Below are 19261 nucleotides of genomic sequence, written 5' to 3'. Positions count from 1 at the left end.
TTTTCTGTTAGGTGACTAATAAATGCACCAAATAAACAAGTGAGCTTCATGACATTGTGTTTAAAATACATTTACCGATGCTAATAATTAGAGATCTTCTGGCTAGTCCCCTTTTAGTTCTTTAATGTGCAGCTTGTGCGTGTTCTGACTTGTCTAGCATTTACAATTCTTGCATGGCATCGGACTAAATGATCTACAGAATTTCAATAGAATTACTTTCACCAACCAAACCTGTATTTTCTTTTTTTTTAATTAGCTTGTCAAAATCTATTTTCAATAAACCCATAGGCATTCATTATAATATACTTCTTGCATTTAATCCTTGATAACGCTGAATGCCATTCCATCATTTTTCACTTAACTGATATCAAACTGACAAGCCAACAATTACCTGCATTGTCCTACTTATTCTTGTTAAAGAGTGACAGAGGAATAGTTTTCTCATAGCCCTCGAGAACACCTTTAGTATGCCAAGATCAGTGTGAAATTAATGCAACCGGTCCAAAGTCCTCTCTGCTCCTTTAGGTTTTGTTTACTTTTTAATGTGAATTACCCAGGACAATGAATCCCAGTATATCTACCTAAAGCAGCCATATTTAACAGTTGCCCGATTACTGTTTGAACAGACTGTATCAGCACAGCACATAGGCAGGACGCTGTTTACTGAACTCTTCTGGCTTTTCTGCTCGTTACTGACAATTCCATCTCACAGACGCCTGTCTGTTAACCAGCTGGAGGAGGAAACAGAGTAATAAGGAAAAGGAAGAGAAGTGGAAACGGCTTTGTCTAAGGCACTCATTTATTCTACATGTTAAAAAAAAAAAAAAAAAAAAGAGAGAAGAGGAGAACTGATGGCCAAAACCACAAAACAACCCCTACAACTGACAACAACGGAATCCTGCATCTAGCTGCAACGTTCTTTCTGGCTCTCTCCTTAGCAACATGTAAACTGGAAAAATTATAGATATTTCTTCATCAGAGGTGATTTGCAAGCTACAATTGGCAAGTTATATATATCTATTTTGAAAAGGTCAGTTAATGTGTTCTCTAGGTAATTATCTCACAGAGGGTCTTTCTTAACCTGATTGTAGAGTAGCTCCGGGAACTGCTTTTCCTCCGAACCCTCTACCAGCAAAAGCAAAGAGAGTTCAGCAGCTCCACACACCTACTGAAACAGACCTCTGACACCAAACCCCCCGGTTAGTACAGCTAACTTCTCATATGCATCTTAGGAGATATGAAAAATGGGAAGTTGCAAAAACTACTTCAGTATATTTAGTACTGCAGCAACAATATGGTCTTCGTGTCCAGTCTAAATAAAGCTTTAAAATCCTACTGATTAGTGTTTTGGATCAGAACAGGTTTACCAGGAGAAAAGACAGTCATAGGAAAATATGGAACACTTTAAAATTCAGAGTACTGACTGTACCTTACAGATTTTGTATAGAGATTCCTGACCGTCTCCTTCTGTATCTTTGAAATAATCATGTGCTGGAAACGTACGATGAATATCTCGGGTAATGACGCTCTCTTGAGCAGAATCCTGCAAAAAGGAGAAAAAAACTCCAAAGTATTAGCTCGGAAACAGCATAATTAAACACCAAGAATACAAAATTCTACGTGCAGTCAACACGGATCCATTAGATAACTGCTTTACTGACTCATCCTCCAAAAATGCACTTGAGAAGAAACTGAAGAAACTCTAGGCTCAACTGCAGTAATAATGTGACTGTTTAACAAGAGCAACGTGGCATGTTTTCTGTCCTTCAGGCTCACAGTCCAACTTTAAAACTCATAGGAAATGAATAGCTGTTTAATCGCAGTTGCTTTTTCCCTACAGAACATAGGCTTACTGTATTTCTCTGAACGTAAAAAAAGAAAAGAAAATTAGACTCTACCTTTCTCATAACCTCAGAGGTACTAATTTTCAACATATATCAATCTACCAGAAAAATAGTGTTGATTACAAATTAGAACTATTACTTGGAAACGTTCAAAGTTTACCCTTGAGTGGTCCCTAAAAGAACAAAAATAGAAGAAAAAAAAAGCATTATGCTGTCAGACAAATCCTGTATGCTTTCCTTGCTACCAGAACATCTTCAACTCAGTTACGTTCTCACATTGACTAGCAATCAGAGATAAGTTCAGGTGCCTAAATAGGGGTGCTGAAAGCCATTTTTAGAAGCGCTGAGGTACCCTTGCCCGGCAAGCAGCTGCTACTGCAGAAGGACACGAGTCTCCTCTAAGTGCTGCATCATCTCTGCAAGCTACATGTGGATGATCTGCATATGCAAAGACATTTAAAATGACACTGGATGCCAATGCTCAGGCAACTAAATTGTTGCCTAGACGTACCTAGCTCTGTATGTAAGGAAGAAATTGCTTAGAAGATTGTATTTTTATAAAAAGATTGGAAATCATTGCAATCAGACCTGGGAAATCCTCCTCTGTGCATCAGGAAGTGGTAACAAAGCGTCAGGGTTACAACTACAAAGACAACTCAATTCTCTTTAGGTTACAATTACTCTCAGTGAGAGATAGTTATCTTTAGGTTGATAAATGTCAGACACTGCTTTTCTCTCTTACTTTTGTAATCCTACAGGAAAAAACAACAGAATCCTCACGTGTGACTTAAAACAGAAAATAAATCCTTTATAAGTACTTTTGCCTTGAAAACAACGCATATGTTTTTGTTATATTGAACCCTCAGATTGCAGAGTTTGTAACCCAGAAGCATCCATAAGAAACATCTTTAAACACGCTGCAGTCCATTACCAGGCAATCTCCCAAATTTAGGGGGTTTCTTAATCCCGTAAAGCCTCTATAGTGAACCTACGCTACACAGTGCCGCAGCTGCCGGCGGGGGCTTAGGCAGAGCCCCCAGCAATCCCCAGCTGCAATTTCCTTTGGGGACTAGCCATAACTAACGCCCACGAGAGCTCCCCCTTGCTCTGTATTAGCCTACCCCCAGAAATGAAAATCCAAAAGAGCAAAATGATGCTTTCATATTTCTCCATTCACTTCAGCAGCAGCAAAGAAAATAGCTGTGCTTGCAACAAGCATAAATATAGCTTTAAATTAAAATGTTTTCTAACAGCATTCAGTCAAGTAGCACAGATAAGTAAAAAAAAAAAGAAAGAAAGAAAGAAAAAAGATTATTTTTTTTTAAATCTGGTTATCTTCAATACTCATCTCCATTCTCACTTCCTTTGATTTTCAACCCTCCCTATTAAACCATTGCTTCCTATTTCCTCCACATCCCACTCTGTATTTGGCACAAACTTCCAATTCTTGCACATGGAACTTTTCTTCTTCCTTCTTTTTCAAATTTCTCCCTAAAGTTCATGCCTTATGAATCTTTACCATGAATGCTCATTAACGATGTCCTAATTTTCACTGATCTTAGCTGTTGCTTTGCCTTTGCTCGAGAACGCTGAGAGAAGTGAGAGTGCTAAGGAAAGCAAAGCTTGCAAAGAGAGTGGTATTTTTTATTAGACTGCCTGGTACTGATGGAGAAAACAAACATGCTGTTGTGCTGAATCCTTTCCTCAGGTTACCAACACAATTTTCAGGATACCTAAGCATCATGTAACGACTAACAACTGAAACTAGCCACGCAGTCTGAACCGCATGCAACAAAACAAAGAATAAAAATCCAAATAATGAGTAGTTTGCTAACCAGACTTCTTTAATGAGCATTTGCATTTACATGGCTTTCAAACATAAGAGAAGCTAAATAACTGCAGTACTCCTCTCTTAGACTGATCCAACAATTTTGTTATATATTATGAAATGCCTTAAACGCAATTTAAGATCTAGGGGTAGAGTGCAGCTACTGAGTCCGTTTAAAACTCTGTTAAGTTTCCGACCCCAACTGATAAAAGCAGGCCAAGTAGGAACGCAGTTCAACAATGACTGTAGCTTCTGGACTCATATCAAAGACTACAATTTAGTGACCTCATGTCAACACTCCACAAATTCAACCTGAAAACAGATCTACGTTAGAAATGCTTCAGGAAGAACAGTCGACACAGCTCTAAACCCTTGACTTCTGCAAGATCACTGTAAAAGTTCAGGAGGACTATTATTAGCAAATACAATGAGAGACCGTTTTGGAAGAACATGCAAGGATTTAAAGGTTTCCTCCTACTGGCATTGAAGAACTTCTCAGGAAAAACAACAAGGCATAACTTCCAGTAATAATTAAACTTTACTTTTAATAATAGTAGTAGGCACCTGGTTGCATTGCTCTGGTCTCTGTTCCTTAGCTGGGAACAAAAGTAATAGTTATCTGGGAAAAAATCAGTCCCAGTCTGAACGAGAGGGCTATACACTCAGGACTGAAGTACGTGCTGCAGAGGCACGTGCCATATCAGCTGGTTTGGGAAGGATAAAAAAGACGGGAGCTTAAAGGTCCTTCCCTTCTCTCATTAATCTGGAATACTTTGTAGAAGAGCTGTCAATTATGTCAAAAAAGTGCTTGGACTAGACTTGTGAAGAGAGTTATGGACTGCCATATAAAGATTTCTAATTTCCCTTTAAGACTTTCTTAGGACACGGAACATCCTATTCCATGCACGTTCTCCCCCAAGCAATGTGAGGCAATTCCTAGAAGGGGATTCAGGTAGGATTAACTCACTCCAGAGCTCATACTCTGAAGATATCCAGCCTCTGAGAAATCTAAAAACAAATAAGCCAAAAAAAAAAAATTCCAGTATAGGCTTTCAAAATCGTGTTGTGATGCTGAGTTCTACAATGTTATTTGTAGTACAAGTATTAGAACCTGGATTAACCTCAAGAATGCTGTTACAATACCCTTCCTTTCTCTAATTTTAAGTGGTTCTAAAAAATATCTGAAACATTTATTTACTATTTACAATGCAAAGCTTAAAGACTCCAGTGAAAATCTTCATCAAAAATGTGAGTGAGAAATAATCAGTATTTTCTTTCAGAATTTTCTCCTTTTTCTTGCATTCAAACACACAATTCGCTTTCTCATACCCTTTCATCTTTAAGTCAGATTTTCTGAAATCAATATTACTATTTTTCCTATTAATTCTTCAGCACAAACTTGGAAAGATCTAGACATTTTAAAGAAAGTTGCAGAAAGGTCACCATGTCCAGTGCATAGATATTTTTTCTATCAAGAAGGGAGGTCATGTATTTTGTCTTTTTTTTTCACCTGTGAGTACAGTATACAATTGAGTGCATGAAAGTTTACAAAGCAGATATCCAAGGCAAGACCAAAAAATATTTCTGTGGAAAGGCCTAAATGCAAATTCACTTTTTCTGAGTTAAAAGGAGTCAGAAGTAGAGTCTTCTTATATGAAGAATAGATGATTCTAAAAAACTAGAGAAAAACAATTAAATGATCCCACAATAAAACCAAGGCTAAAAGGTACGAGAACAAACTTGCTCTGAAAAGATAACATTCATCTGAAATACAATAAACCCATGCTCTAACAGAAATAATAAGCGAGTCTAGAGTGAAGATCAGCGTAGAGCTACCTTGTAAAATATACGAAAAATATTTTGGTTCAATTTCCACCTTTTTCCAAATACAGTTCGTTTATAGTCCTGTTCCCAGGAGTATCACATCAGATCAGTTTATGGTTAGCCAAATACTAGTTTTCAGAAGATTTTCATTCTTCTAAAAGTCACTATTAGTTTTCAATGAAAAAAGACAACGAAAGGACCTCATCACGACCTGTCTAGGATGTGGGCATATGATGTCAGAAGATGGACTCTTGGGATTTCAAATACAGAAAACTATGTTAAAAGAAGTTTAAGGCTACACAGGCCCCCAAGAATTACAGGGAAACCTTTGTGCAGGCACATTACGAACTATTTTTTAAATTAAGAACATTTCACACACACTCCAAAAAAGATCTCCGCTCATTTATTGTCCTGACCGTACCCACTTTGGAGATGAATTAGGGTTACGCAGCAGAAGAGACTCCTGTAAGTAGTGCCTCGTTTCCTTTGCTGCAAGAATTGGAAAATAAGCATGGCATGAAGCAGAAGTGTGCAGTATAAGGAAGGAAAATCTCATGACCCACAACATTGCAGTGCTGTCCTTTAAGACACAGATCCTCTCCTTGCCTCTGCTCAGAAGTTCTCATGCGAAAACAGGCAAGTTTCTTAAACAAAAAATGTCCTAACTGCTCAGCTGAGTGTCTTTTATTGCATAGCTGCCTGCATTGCAACACTGGACTTAATACAGAGAAATGTAGAATTTCTTACAGTTGCAATTAAAGGGAGCCGGAGTTTGCTTTGGAAGTTTTATGTGACTACCGCTAAAATAAAAAATAAATCAGGTCACAGGTGCTTCAAACTTGGCACTGAAACTTAGCAGCACTTCTGACCTCAATCTCCTTGTGCTCCATTTCCCCGGCTAATAATAATTCTTCTTCTCAGTAGGGTGTTATGAAAATCAATTAACATCTGAAGCACTGAAATACTGTAGTGATGAGTCCTGTAGAAATGCCAAAGAAGAAAATAATAACTTCATCCTCAAATCCTGGTCTGAATGGTATATAGTAAGGCATGGGGCTACACAGTGAAAAATAATAAGGGGAAAAAAATCCTGCTCATTAGATAGCCACTACTCATTCTGTAGACAGCAAGGCAGGGATCCCGTGAAGAAGAAACCAAAACCCCAGGACCGTCTGTGATCAAGATTGTATCGCTATGCATATGGGTAGGCAGTTTTCATGCTGAATTTCTTAACTTCCAAAGGCTCATCTCTGTAATCTTATTAAAGTTCTTTCAAGTTTGATTTTACCATATATATGTAACAAGCAAAAGCAAAAATACGATTTGTATATGCCTGAGAGTTAGTATAGATCTATCTGGACGCGCTTAAACAGTCCGTATGTCTGGTGAGGTTCAAATAGCTGATTTTTCATCAAACGGCCCCACCTGTGCTTCATCTCTTCCCCACCAAAAAAAATACCAGATTTCAGATTCCCAGGGAAAGCGAGAAAAAAAAAAATCAAAACCGGTTCTCAGCACCTAAAAACGTCATCCACTGGATATCCAGCTTGTCGTGTTACTTTAGGATTAGATATTGCAACTTTTCTGTATGTTCTACAGAAAGCAAGCTGCTGGGCCACCACTGGTGTTCACCACTTTCGTTTAGACTGAGACAGACACGGGCTCAGTGTGACCGGAAGGGCTGCGCAGCTGAGACCTCTCCTGTGATGTGGAAAAGCACCAGCTGCCCAGAGCGCAAGCTACAGGCACCCTCAATACACCTGTGCTTCTTAATCCTGAAAAGGCTGTGAATTTAAACACTAGCTTCTCAAGTGGACGTTATTGGATATCATGACATTGTTTTACAATGGCAAGCATTCTCCTGAAGCATTTTTTTTAAAATGTTTTCCTTATTTTGTTCCTTGAAGTTCTTTGTGGTCCTACATCGCTCCACACATACAACTAAGATATGTGGCTTTACGGAAATGGAAATATGAGCAATAATAACCTTAAATTCTCTAAAACATAATTGCAAATAGTCAGTGAACACAAAACACACAAAACAGATGAGGTCAGGCAGAAATGAGCTGCATAACTGGCATGTAGCTTTACTCCGGCTATTAACATAGTCCTCCCAATCTCATGCTTCCAATGAAACCTGCCGTCATGCTGTGCCAGCATATGCGCTTGCACATCATCAACCCTGTTCTTCTCATCGCTTTCCATACACGTTATAACCCTCATGGTAGATGTGTGATCCAACACAATATCCCAGGTTCCCTATCAATCAGTATTCGAAATAAAATTAATAGCTCTTCCTTTGAAATATCTTGAACAGAAATTCCTTGGCCCATGCTCAGGTCTTCTGTAATGTTGTAATACCTACCTTGTAGTTTGGTTCAGCTCTTTTCTATAAATAGCTTTTCTCTCAATCATCATCAGCTTTTATTCAGCTGAGAGCATACAATACTCAAAGAGTACTAATTAACAGAAAAACAGACAGAAAAAAACAGAGAGCATTCCTCTTGAGAAATTTTCTTTTTAGCAGTTACATATCAAGACATTTGAAGTGAAAATAGTGTTTAAGTTAGTTCACTAAACACACAGATGAACTGAACTTTGTAAATTGTGCCTCATCATCAGCTGTGTTTATTGCTGCTTGGACAAAAACCGGTTTCTACCGGCCAGGAGGATACAGCAGTTTTGTTGGACGTGGGGCCAAACCAATAGCTCAAATCTGAGCAGTCCCGTGCTTCGGGCAGGTGAAGCCTAGATCTAAAGTTAGGGTCCGAGTCACTCCTCTCTTATCAGCATCACAGTCTGGATTACTAATAGAGCTCTGCACAATGAACCGGACGTCTTCTCTTACCAAACTAACTCCCGTTCTTCTCAATTTGTTGTTGACGCCCGGCGGGCAGCTGTTCATGCCTCAGATTCTGAGGAACTCCCAAGAACAGGATCCTCAGGAAAACATCTACTACGGTTGAAAGCCATGCCAACACAAAATTATTCATCATTTTTAAATATCTAATTCTTTAATTATTGAATAGCTTGCAGCCAGGAACACTAATCCTTTTAGACCCACTATGACTGGAACTGGATTGGTGAGCTAAGCATTATATATTTTATGATTTCTATTACTGTTGATATGATTCACAAGGATATCAAGAATTAGGTTAATTTTGGAAGACTACCACTGTTATTTCTTGCAGTGTTAAAACCATTTGGGAGTACAAGACCTGATGAGGTCAAAGTGATTAGGTGCCTGGCGTGAGGGTCTTAACCTTCCCAAAATCTGGTGTTGATCATTTTTAGTTATGAGACACTGGACAAAGTAGACTTGGACCTGCAGAACATAACAACTCCAAGATTCTTAAAGACTGCTCTCTGCAATAACAGAGTTACCGATAAAAATATTATTCTGTATGTGGCCATAAAAGAGGATGAGATATTGTATCATTCACACAGGAAAGGCAGAAACAGCTCAGATCTCAACAGAACTGAGCCATCAATCAACAACAGACCAGATGACATTTTTCTGTAAAAATTCACAGCAATATTGGATCAGATATGAAACAAAGAATTCTGTATACGCTCTCTCATTTTCAAGAAACAAAGAATACCTATGACCTTTACTACCTTTGTGTTTTATTGTTCTTCTCCTTCTCTGTACACCCTCCTTCTCTTGTACACTATTGATCCATAATTTACTGTCCTTACTTTGTCATATCCTTTCCAAAAGACGTTCTCAAAAGAAAAATGATGTCTGTGCTACTGAGCAAGACTGTCAACCCTTGAATGCACCAGCTCAATTTTTTGCCATTGGCATCGTCTGCTGCGAATTCAGAGTTACCCTTAAACACTTGTTTTGAAAGCTCTCTGATTTCCCATGAGCGATAAGGACCACTGTGCGCCAGCAGATGTTTTGTTTCTTGCATATGATGTGTGGTTTGCATGAAGAGTTATGTGCCTCTATTTGTAACTTTCTTTCACTGAGGATTGAAGAGAATCCTGGTAGCAATGGATTTTGCCTCAGGATTGTTCTTCTTGTTTTTAATAGCTATTATTTAGAAAGGCTGACCTTTGTAGAGGTCATGAAGATATTGTAGGCATGTTATCCAATTATTCACCAACACTTCTTTTTTTTTTTTTGCAGAAATTAGTATAGGCACTACCTAATGAGACAAGCAAAAATGTAATTCACAGATCTATCCATTCAGCAAGTTAATTTTTTTCAACCTCCTTCTGGTTTGCTAATTTTTAGATAAGGTATTTGAGCATGTCTCCTCCGTTAGAGACATATATATTTGCAAAGGATTAAAAAAAACTCTCGTGGTTAAACCATAACTTGAAATTCAAATATTCCTGACCCTACCACCAACTCATTGGGTAAATTCTGCAAGCACATTAGGCCTGCTTCTAACAAACAACACTTAACTTCATTATTATCAGAGGGATGCAAAAAACTAATGTCAAACTGTAGAAAATGGCATTCTTTAATGGCCTTAAATGGCCGCCTTTAACTGATAAAACACAGTTCAAATTTATCAAGTGCCTTGAAACCTTCATCACAAGAAGCATAAAAAAGAAAAACACAGTTACTACTTAAAAAGACATCTTTAGCTATCTTCCTAAACAAAAGTAGAACTTAAAAGATGAGTTTACCACAGTGTCACTGACCAACTAGCTATCTACCTAGTCAGTGACTCTTCTTCATGCTTTTACACATTCTGAAAATAAGCCTACTTTTGGAAATCGAAAGATGAGAAGATCAGCGTAACGGCTCTATTGAAGATTTCAAGAGAGCATCACCCTCTAGAGAGTTGGTTGATTTTTCATTTACAAGCTGTGTGACTCCAGCTCTCCGAAACAATCCTAACAAAATTCCTAGCTACATAGGTGCCTCCTAATGCATCCTAACCATCAGCATCTGTATTGCTCGCTGCCAGCAAAATATTAATATAAAAAGAAAATGCTGTACTATCAAGTAAGTTTATCTGGTCTGTGTTTTCATTGTTTCTGAGTTCTAACAAGGAAGAGGCGTCTTGAAGCGCTACACAGATTACAAATTTCCAATACGTTTATTTTAAAATGTTTCCTAAGCTTGTAGTTGTTGAGGCGTGCATATTATTTCTTGAAAAGGGAAACATCTGTCCCTAATTTTCTTGAACTATGGCATTCTTCCAATAACCCAGACACAAATACTTCAGCATGATCTCCAGTCAACTGTAACGTTTCCAATAAGTAAAAGCACCCATTCAGTTACTGCCCAGATCCTCTCCCTGATGGCAGCTATATAATTCAAGCAATCATTTGATATCTTTGATGCACTTACATCAATATTTGCCCTGACAACATTGCTTTTACATTTTCTTTCCTGGAAAGGTGCCCTGTTATTCTGAAATATGTACTTTTGGAACTGCTCATCTTCCACATCCATTAAGATAGATGAGAAAAGGATCAGCAAATTACAAAGTAGATGCAATGACAGCAATAGCAGACATCAAAAAAATTATACAAGGGGAACAATGATTCAGAGTCGATCTTCTCCATCCTGTGTGTAAGAAACCCAAAGACCGGTAGGCAGTTGCGTCGACTTGACGGCCCTACCCATCACTTACCATTGACATAGGATTAGTAACATCAACATCATTTTTCAACTTGATCTTAAGGTCCTTACTCCACCCTTGGGAGACAGCGCATTGCAGAAGATGAAGGCCAGTCCGATGGTTAGGGGAAAGGATAGGTATAGGTGCACAAGGTTTTTATCCCTGGCTCTGTTTGATTTTATCCCTGTTTGATTTCTGGATATAGGCAATAGTGCATATTAATGTCTGGGTACCAAGTCCCTTATCTGTAAGCCTCAAGTGGTAATATCCACAAATAAGCAATTAATGCATGTCAAGCATTTTTATTCCTAAAATAGAAATCATGGTGGAGGTGGTAGAGCATTGTACTGATATAATAAAAGTTATATAATTCTTATATATCATTGCACATAAGATTTTATTCTAATCTGCTTGTTGCTGGTTTTTTAAGAGAAATTTATGAAAAACTATTCCTCTACAGTTTGGAAAACACTTGGTACCTATTTCCTCACCGGACCTTTTGCAGTCTACCAGACAATTGCAGACAGCTGCCGAAGCTGCAGTCATCCAGGTCTCTGCCGAGCAAGCGCTGCTAACGTGGGCGGCAGGTACTGGGAGCGCAGCTCTGGAATCTGCTGCGAGATGCAGCCTAGGCAGAAGCGATGGAGAGACGCTGATATGGGAGGCTACAGTTCCTTAATCCTTTCCTCAAATCTTCTCCCAGTTACAAGGAGAGGGAATGCAGCGCAAAGGGGCTGCGGCCTCTCGTCAATGCTACGCGTCGCTAAAAGCAGCTTTAAGTAGGTGCTAGCTACGTTGATGATCAGTTGCCAATATTTGAGCTTATGAGTAGATGTCTTTAATATAATCGCAGACGAACTAATGAGGAAAAAGAATGAAAACAAGAGAAACTAGCACTAGCTCATTCTAACCATATTTCTAATTCTCAGGCAAAACTAGCATTTTCAGGCTACCTGGATTCCCTGTTTCAACATAAGCCCGGAAGGCCCTTAAGTCCCTCTCTTAACAGTCGAGAGAGCAGTGCAACCGTTGCCTATAGCAAAGGAAGGACCATGCTACAGAGTTCGGTGTATAATTGGGGTCTATGGGGCTGGGCATGAATCATCAAGAGGCTTCCTTTTTTCCTTTACATTTTGGTGTGTTTTATTCCTATTGTTTGAAAACTGAAATTCACTTCAGATTCAGTGCCACCTAAGATTCAGATCAATACAGTACCGGCCCTAGCAAGTATTAACCTGCTCACATATGGGTCATAAAAATAACGACCAGACAGTGCAAAGACAGCACAGAGCACAAAAAATAACCCTAACTGAGTTTCAGATTGTATCAGTTTTCTATATTACTAATTCTCATTGTTTCTAAACTTTTCTCCAGCACATTATATAGGCACTGTATAGGAATAAACAGATTTCAGGGATACTTCAGCTGTTCTCTCCCGTTGGAAGAAAACAAGGGAGCTTACACCCATCTCTTATTTATCGATCTGTTTAGTTTATTCTAATTATTCTGATTTCGGTGGGGAGGTTATTTGAGTATACAGATAATGCTGCCACTTCACAACGACCTCTTACTGAATCACTTCATTCTCAAAAGCAACACCAACAAAATTTCTGACTCTCTCTGTATATTTACCCTGATAAAACAGAATTAGAAGCTGCTTAAATGTGCAAATCATCAGGGAACCAACGCTGCCCTTCTTGGCCCCTCTGACATTTATGCCAGGCAGCAGTTCAAACAGCAAAGCGCTGCCTTCCTACCCAGTCCGAAACAAGGAATAACCATAAGGCACACGAAAGCAGCTACTTCGGTCAGAAGACCGCAGTGAACCCAGTTCAATATAAGCCCTCTGGCATGGAAGAATAAAAAAAGTTATAATACTAAAATAATAAGAAACCAGAAAAAGATGTTAATCCTGTCATATAAAGGATATTACTGAAAAAAACGCCATGAGAGGGCACTTGCATTTCAAGCTACAGAAGTATGCTCTGTGCATTTAAACTCATGCCTCACTTAGGCTACTCTGTTATGTTAATGTCGTTATTAAAAGCCAGAAGCTATGCAATATTTAAGTACAGCTAAATTAATAAGCTATTTAAAAACAAAACAAAATAGTTGGACTGCAGTGTATTTTCTTAAAATACATTTCAAGGGTCACCATCAATTAAATACAATTTTATAATTTGGGGGGTTTGTTTGCAGCGTTACTCGATCATTATAGCTGACACAACAGCATCTTCCCATTTTTAGAAATAAGGCTGTTGTATATATACACGCTGTCATGCACAGAGTCCTACTCCAAGGTCTGTCAAAACACCAAACGCGCCTATCAAAACCTCGTTATATGCCAGTAAGGAGGTCCCAAAACCTCCACGTTTTAACTCCCCAGCCTACAGGAAGGGCTTGGCCCCCTCCCCACCGCTTAGAGGGCAGTTGGGACAGCTGTGCGAGTTTAGTGCTGCGCTACCCTTCCCGTACAAGTAAAGGCAAGTACGAATAAAACTCTTCCACGGGAAACGGACAGCCCCTAGTAGGGTTTGACGCACTCTTGGTAAACGAAAATGGGAAACCAGTGAATTCAACTGATTTAGTAACTTCCCTATCGCCACATCCTTTTCACCTCCAAGAGCTTTTGGTGGGAGGCCGAAGTAGGGAAACCAGGTTTCCTGTGATCAGGTTTGACAGAAAGCGGCCAAGACACAAGGTCCTGCGCAGGGCTCAGCAGGTCTAGCTGCAGAGGAGAACATCTGGGAATTCTGGGGCCTTCTCAAAGCTGCCAACAAAAACCACTCTTCATAAATCAGGAAAGACTAAGCCAAAGTGCTACGCGCAAAGGCATCCCCCAGAGCTGCGGAAGGGCAAGCACGCGTCTGTTGTATAATCGAGGGTAACACTCGGAGACGAGGTTACAGTGACGGGGTAGCCTTGACTTCGTGTTTCTTCCCCTTTTTTCCCCTCCTCTTGGCTTCCCAGACAAAATACTTCACATCAGAGTTGTTACTTCATTATACGTATGATTTGCCTGAGGTGAAGAAAAAGTTCCAACTTGTGGCTAAACGTCGACCTCAAGTACTTCACAGCTAGGATTACGACAGACTGCTCAATAACAAAACAGGGAAAAAATCCTCCCAGGCTCTCACTGTGCAAGAAGCCTTGGAGAGCGAGAAAGGAGCAGCGGAGGGCAACACAGGAAGGAGAAAAAGCTAAAGTGTGGGAGAAGGACACAGAATAAGAGGGAAGGGACAGAAATGAAGGCAGGAAGAGATGGTGAAATAGTGAGGCTTGAGAAGATACAGTGGGAAATAAGATAAATGACGAGAGAGAAAAGAGAAGCACCAGATTGATTGTATTTAGTCCTGATTGACTCATAAAAGGAAGCTATAAATCAAATATCTTGTATTCATTTACATCAATGAAAATCAAATCAAAAGAGAATCCAAACCAGTTTCATACTACCCAGGCTTCAGCCTTTTACAAAATCTAGTTATAGGCACCAGACAAATGAAAAGGTCTTTTGCTTTTTGAGCATTATAAACATATACAAGAGTAGTCAAAAAAAATCCTACCGTTTCAACAGTTCTTGAACTCCTACACTCTACAGTTGATGTAGAGTAAATTTAAACTCCTCAAAGTTGCTTCTCTGCTTTGGGCTAATTTAAGTGGGTATTGCTTTTTTTTGCATACTACTGCTCATTTCTTGGACTTAATTATCACAGCAAGTAAGACTGAAAAAACCACTGCACAAACTGCAATACTGTTTAATCTGTAATACTTACAGATTAGAAATGCTCAGTCTTGGTTTCCCTATCATTTTCTTCCTGACAGGCGTTACTGTATCTTGCATTATACTTCGCCACCGCACTTCTTAACAGTTGCTTTCAGATCTCATTCGGTTCTAACGAGTGATTCCCTACCTATTTGACCGCAGTTTTAATAGTGTATTTGGCACCACAGACCATCATTAAGTTGCAAATCAAATGAAACACTATTAATTGAAAAACCTATTTGAGGATGTTTAACAGTGTATCAGAAAATACTGCAAATAAAGCTTTCTTCTTACTAATTCTGAATCTACATTTCTATGACATGACACATCCATTTCTACATCCATTTCCATCCATAAACACATGACGCTCGTATTTCTATGTCGCCACATAACGTTTATATTTTTCCTATTTTCAGAGGGTGTTCCTTCCGGAATACTTAGAAGCTGTCTAGGTATCTATGGGTTTACAGATTAATAGCCTACATTAGCCTACAGATTAATAGCCTTCAGATCACTTGGCTCATAAAAATGAGATGCATCCAAGTTTTGGATTGTTCAAGTTGGAAAGTTTAATCTAGAAGGTCAAAAGCAATTTTCAGTCCTGTTTTAAAACAGAATACCATATAGTTTTACAAGAATGAGTGTATCACCACTTCCAAGGAGCACAGGACGTGCGCAGAGAATTAAATAAGTCCGAAAGTACATTAAATGCTACTCATGTTATTTCTTTTCCCAACTGCAACGTCGGGACAAAAGTATTTTTAAAAAGTTACGCTTATTGATGACAAATGTAAAGAAGTAAATAACATCAAAAAAGAAGTACCAACAAACAGGGCAGCTGATGTCTTCCCCTTAAAAGAGGACGCGTAATTAAATTTACACACAAAAGGCGCACAACTCCAAGCAAGTTAATGTACCATATTTGCAAAATCAAATAGGTTTTTCTAACATAGATTATTGCAAAATGGCCAAACGTTACGTAGCAAGTGTCTTCACTTCACGTCAGACAAAACGGGCAGAGCAGTTTAGTTCAGGGGAGGAAGACACCCTCTCCTCGGTGGAGGAGTCTCGTGTTTTATCTGGGCTTAATGAAATCTGCCTGTGCTTTGGGGACACGTTAACCAGCATGGGACATCATAGCATACCTTCTTGACTTGGATTTCTGCACCAAAAAATCTCCCCAAACTCCTTTATTTCTATGATCCAAAAGGCAAGCCCGCCTGCTCTCCCAAGCCACCTAATGGACTGCATCCTTACAAAAACCAGAACAACTGTCTTAATGGGCGGAACAAACGTCGCTCAGTTTAGTAAGCGGGGCACTAGCAATACTGAGTCTTAGCAGCACCTTCACATCTCAAGATCAAGACAGAAAGCTAAATTTGCTCTTACAGAAAGGTGGGTTGCAGGTTCTCAGGGAGAGACTAAGCAGAGAAAATAGATTAACATCTGTCTATACAAATGTCTATCAAGACACAATACAAAAAATGGAAACTACCAAAAATATTATATAAAACCAGACCTCATTCTAAATAGAGTATGGTATGAAGTTTTCCATTAATATCAGCAGCTTTTTCTGCAAAGAATCAGTAAATGTAAATACAGATGGCTATTTATAGGCAAAACAAAAGCGTGTGTCCACGAAACACCTGGAGTCTCACAGTCTTTGGTTCTGCCTAGTGCTCTTCCACATGACAACCAAAGTTTTCTCTAAATGGGAAGCTATTTTACCTCCAGGGTTTGCAAAAATATTCAACTTTAATCCTAATGTCTTGCCAAACTATTAGAAAACTACGGTATCCTGTTAATAATGAAAATTTAAATAAACAAATTACGAAAGAGTAGGTGTCTCAGACAAAGATAGGGAGCTATTTACTTAATAGATAATGCTAGCTTTACCACTGAAAATGCTTTTATCTAGCTTTTAAACCCCATTAAGTCTCTCTTCACACTGTTTATTTTCAAAATATACAGTGTGACAGTGGCTTAATCAACAGTGAACCATGTTAAAGCTCACAGCCCAGTATTTTTAGTTCAGCTTTGCTTTTTTTGTCATCGGAGGAAAGACAAATCACAGAAGTTCAGCCTGAAGATTGATTTTAAAATCACTCTGACTGTTTTCCTCCGGCAAAACTTGCAGTTTCCAAAGCAAGCAGTGACAAAATGACAGAAACGCTCTGGCCAATCTGAGAGGCAGCGTCAATTACAAATTTAAAAAATGAAAATTAAATGACATTGGGGAAAAAAAGGCATGGGGAAGGTATGGTGCCAGGTTTAAAACCCCAGGGAACCGTCCATCTAACGTAACACTAAGCTGATTGAAATTTTTAATTTACCTTACAGTACTTTGTATATTCTGCAGTTTTAATAGGTCAGCACAAGTAGCGCAAGGTGGGGGGAAGAAAGGGAAGAAAAGGCCACGCCACACATCTAGTACTACTGATTTCAGCCTCCGACCCGCAACAGGGCAGGCAGCGGTTCCACCTTCCCTCCGCGGTATGATGAAGGAGGCAGGTACTGGGTTGTGCCTGATACCACACACAAAAATTGCAGGTCCAAAATGTCCTGGAGACATGTTAATTCAGCATATTTCCCAGCTGCCCTAATGACATCCCCTCTTCCATCAAGCACATTTTGGGTAGAGCTACAAAGAGGAAAAAAAGAACCCATCGTGAGACAGCTATGAATCAGATCTTTTATTTATAAGAAAAAGGCACCTAATTTGACGGTTTTGATTGTCCCTAATTCTCAGGCCTACCGTAAAATTAATTAATCCGCATTTTAGATTGTTATTACATTTGTAAGAAGACACTACTACTCTTTGCAAAGCAATCATCACTGAAAAAGTCAAAGGGGACATTATCCTAACAAAACTATTTCCTTCTCATAAAAGTCTACTTTAATAAATATTCTGTTCTTTAGTTTGAAACACAGACTTTCTTGTAATTCTTCCAGATCTACCTTCCCCTGCTAAGCGCATGTCCTTTAATGTACGCAAACAAAACAAAATACTAATATACAAAATACTAACTTAGAAGAAGTATTTGTCTTTCCATTTGCAAATCACACAATAGCATATCATTCTTAGTCATCCTAGATATGTCATGCACCGTAGCCTCAGAGAAAAAATATACATAATGCATAAAACTCCAAACAAAATAGCTTTTGCTTTGGATTGTTTTTCCCAGTGCACTGTTCTAAGGAAAGCAATATGAAACACTACAAAAGGGCAATGCATTAAATTTGCAGAGAGGTCTTTCATTTGTCTTGGAAATTATTCATTATGAACAAATGCTCCAAGTGCAGACCTCATCAATAATTGACAGAACGAGAGGAGGGAACTTTCAAGAGAAAAACAGCATCGGAGAGCTCTGAGGAAGGCTCTTCGGAAGGAAGAAAACGCTCACAAACGACAGTCTTGTGGGTCAAAATAATATTCCAGCGATCACTGACACTGCAATGATCACCTGGTAAAGTAGCAAACCAGACACACTGTTTATGGGCCATAAAGGACCATACTCATGAAACAACACAAAACTCTGATAACGAACACAAGAATGTTACATTGGAAGTACACTAAACACACAGTTTAACTTCAGACTGAAGTGCACCATTCTCACAGCATTTGCGAAATAAATGTATTTTTCACACTGCATTTCTGCTGCATTGCTTAGAAATACATCGATGATGTTGTGGATATGTTCCAGAAAACAAGTATTTCTGCCTCTTTGCAAAAAAATAAAATTAAAGTACATAATTGTGAACCTACAGGCAAATACTTCTTCACGCTTTGTTGTGCTTATTATTTATTGTATAACCATCTCCTGGAGAGAGGAGGAGAGACCCTCCTGCAAAAGAAGAGGCCACGAGAGCAGCTCCAACACCTGCACCTGCATGGCACCTACCACCCATCACTTCAAAGAGAGAGGGAAGAAGCCAAGTAAGGGATTTATTCCAGGTAGCCAAATTAAAATGGACCTAACAAGGGACCTGTTTTCTGAATCAAGGCATAAAACTCACAAATCTTACTGTAAGATCCAATTAAATACACTGTCTTAAGAAGTTCATTAAGAAGTTCATAAAGGACAAATGCAAGTCACAAATTCAAGTCACTAAACATACTGCTTTGGTGCTATTTTTACTCTTTGCCAGAAAAAATACGACATTTTTTCAAGACTTCAAGGAAAGACAACTGTGTGTGCATGTGTGTGTGTGCATAACATCCAGGAAAAGTAATCTTCACTTATAAAGGTATAACTGCTATTATGGAAAAGTGTGCATCTCCAACACGCACAGCCGCTAACAAGAACTACGGTCAACACTTGTATAAGTGTTTTTTATACTTTATAATTCTGTTTTTGCATGAAGGTTTTACAGTTTATACCTGCTTGTGTGAGGCCGAGGCACAGCAACTTAC

At 38.9% G+C, this 19261-nt stretch overlaps 1 protein-coding gene across 14 annotated transcripts in view; it reads right to left on the bottom strand.

Moving 5' to 3' along the window:
- The window catches only part of RABGAP1L (RAB GTPase activating protein 1 like), a 251950-nt gene that overhangs the window by 105743 nt on the left and 126946 nt on the right, over positions 1-19261 (bottom strand). For all 14 annotated transcript variants that reach the window (XM_068951747.1, XM_068951745.1, XM_068951738.1 and 11 more), the window contains one exon: positions 1430-1543. In XM_068951747.1, the coding sequence (XP_068807848.1) occupies positions 1430-1543 (114 nt within the window). The remainder of the gene's footprint in view (positions 1-1429; positions 1544-19261) is intronic.

Source organism: Struthio camelus, chromosome 8 (genome assembly GCF_040807025.1).
Source record: "Struthio camelus isolate bStrCam1 chromosome 8, bStrCam1.hap1, whole genome shotgun sequence".
Classification (NCBI taxonomy): domain Eukaryota; kingdom Metazoa; phylum Chordata; class Aves; order Struthioniformes; family Struthionidae; genus Struthio; species Struthio camelus.
Note: the sequence above shows the minus strand (reverse complement) of the source record. Positions and strands in the feature narration are given on the sequence as shown.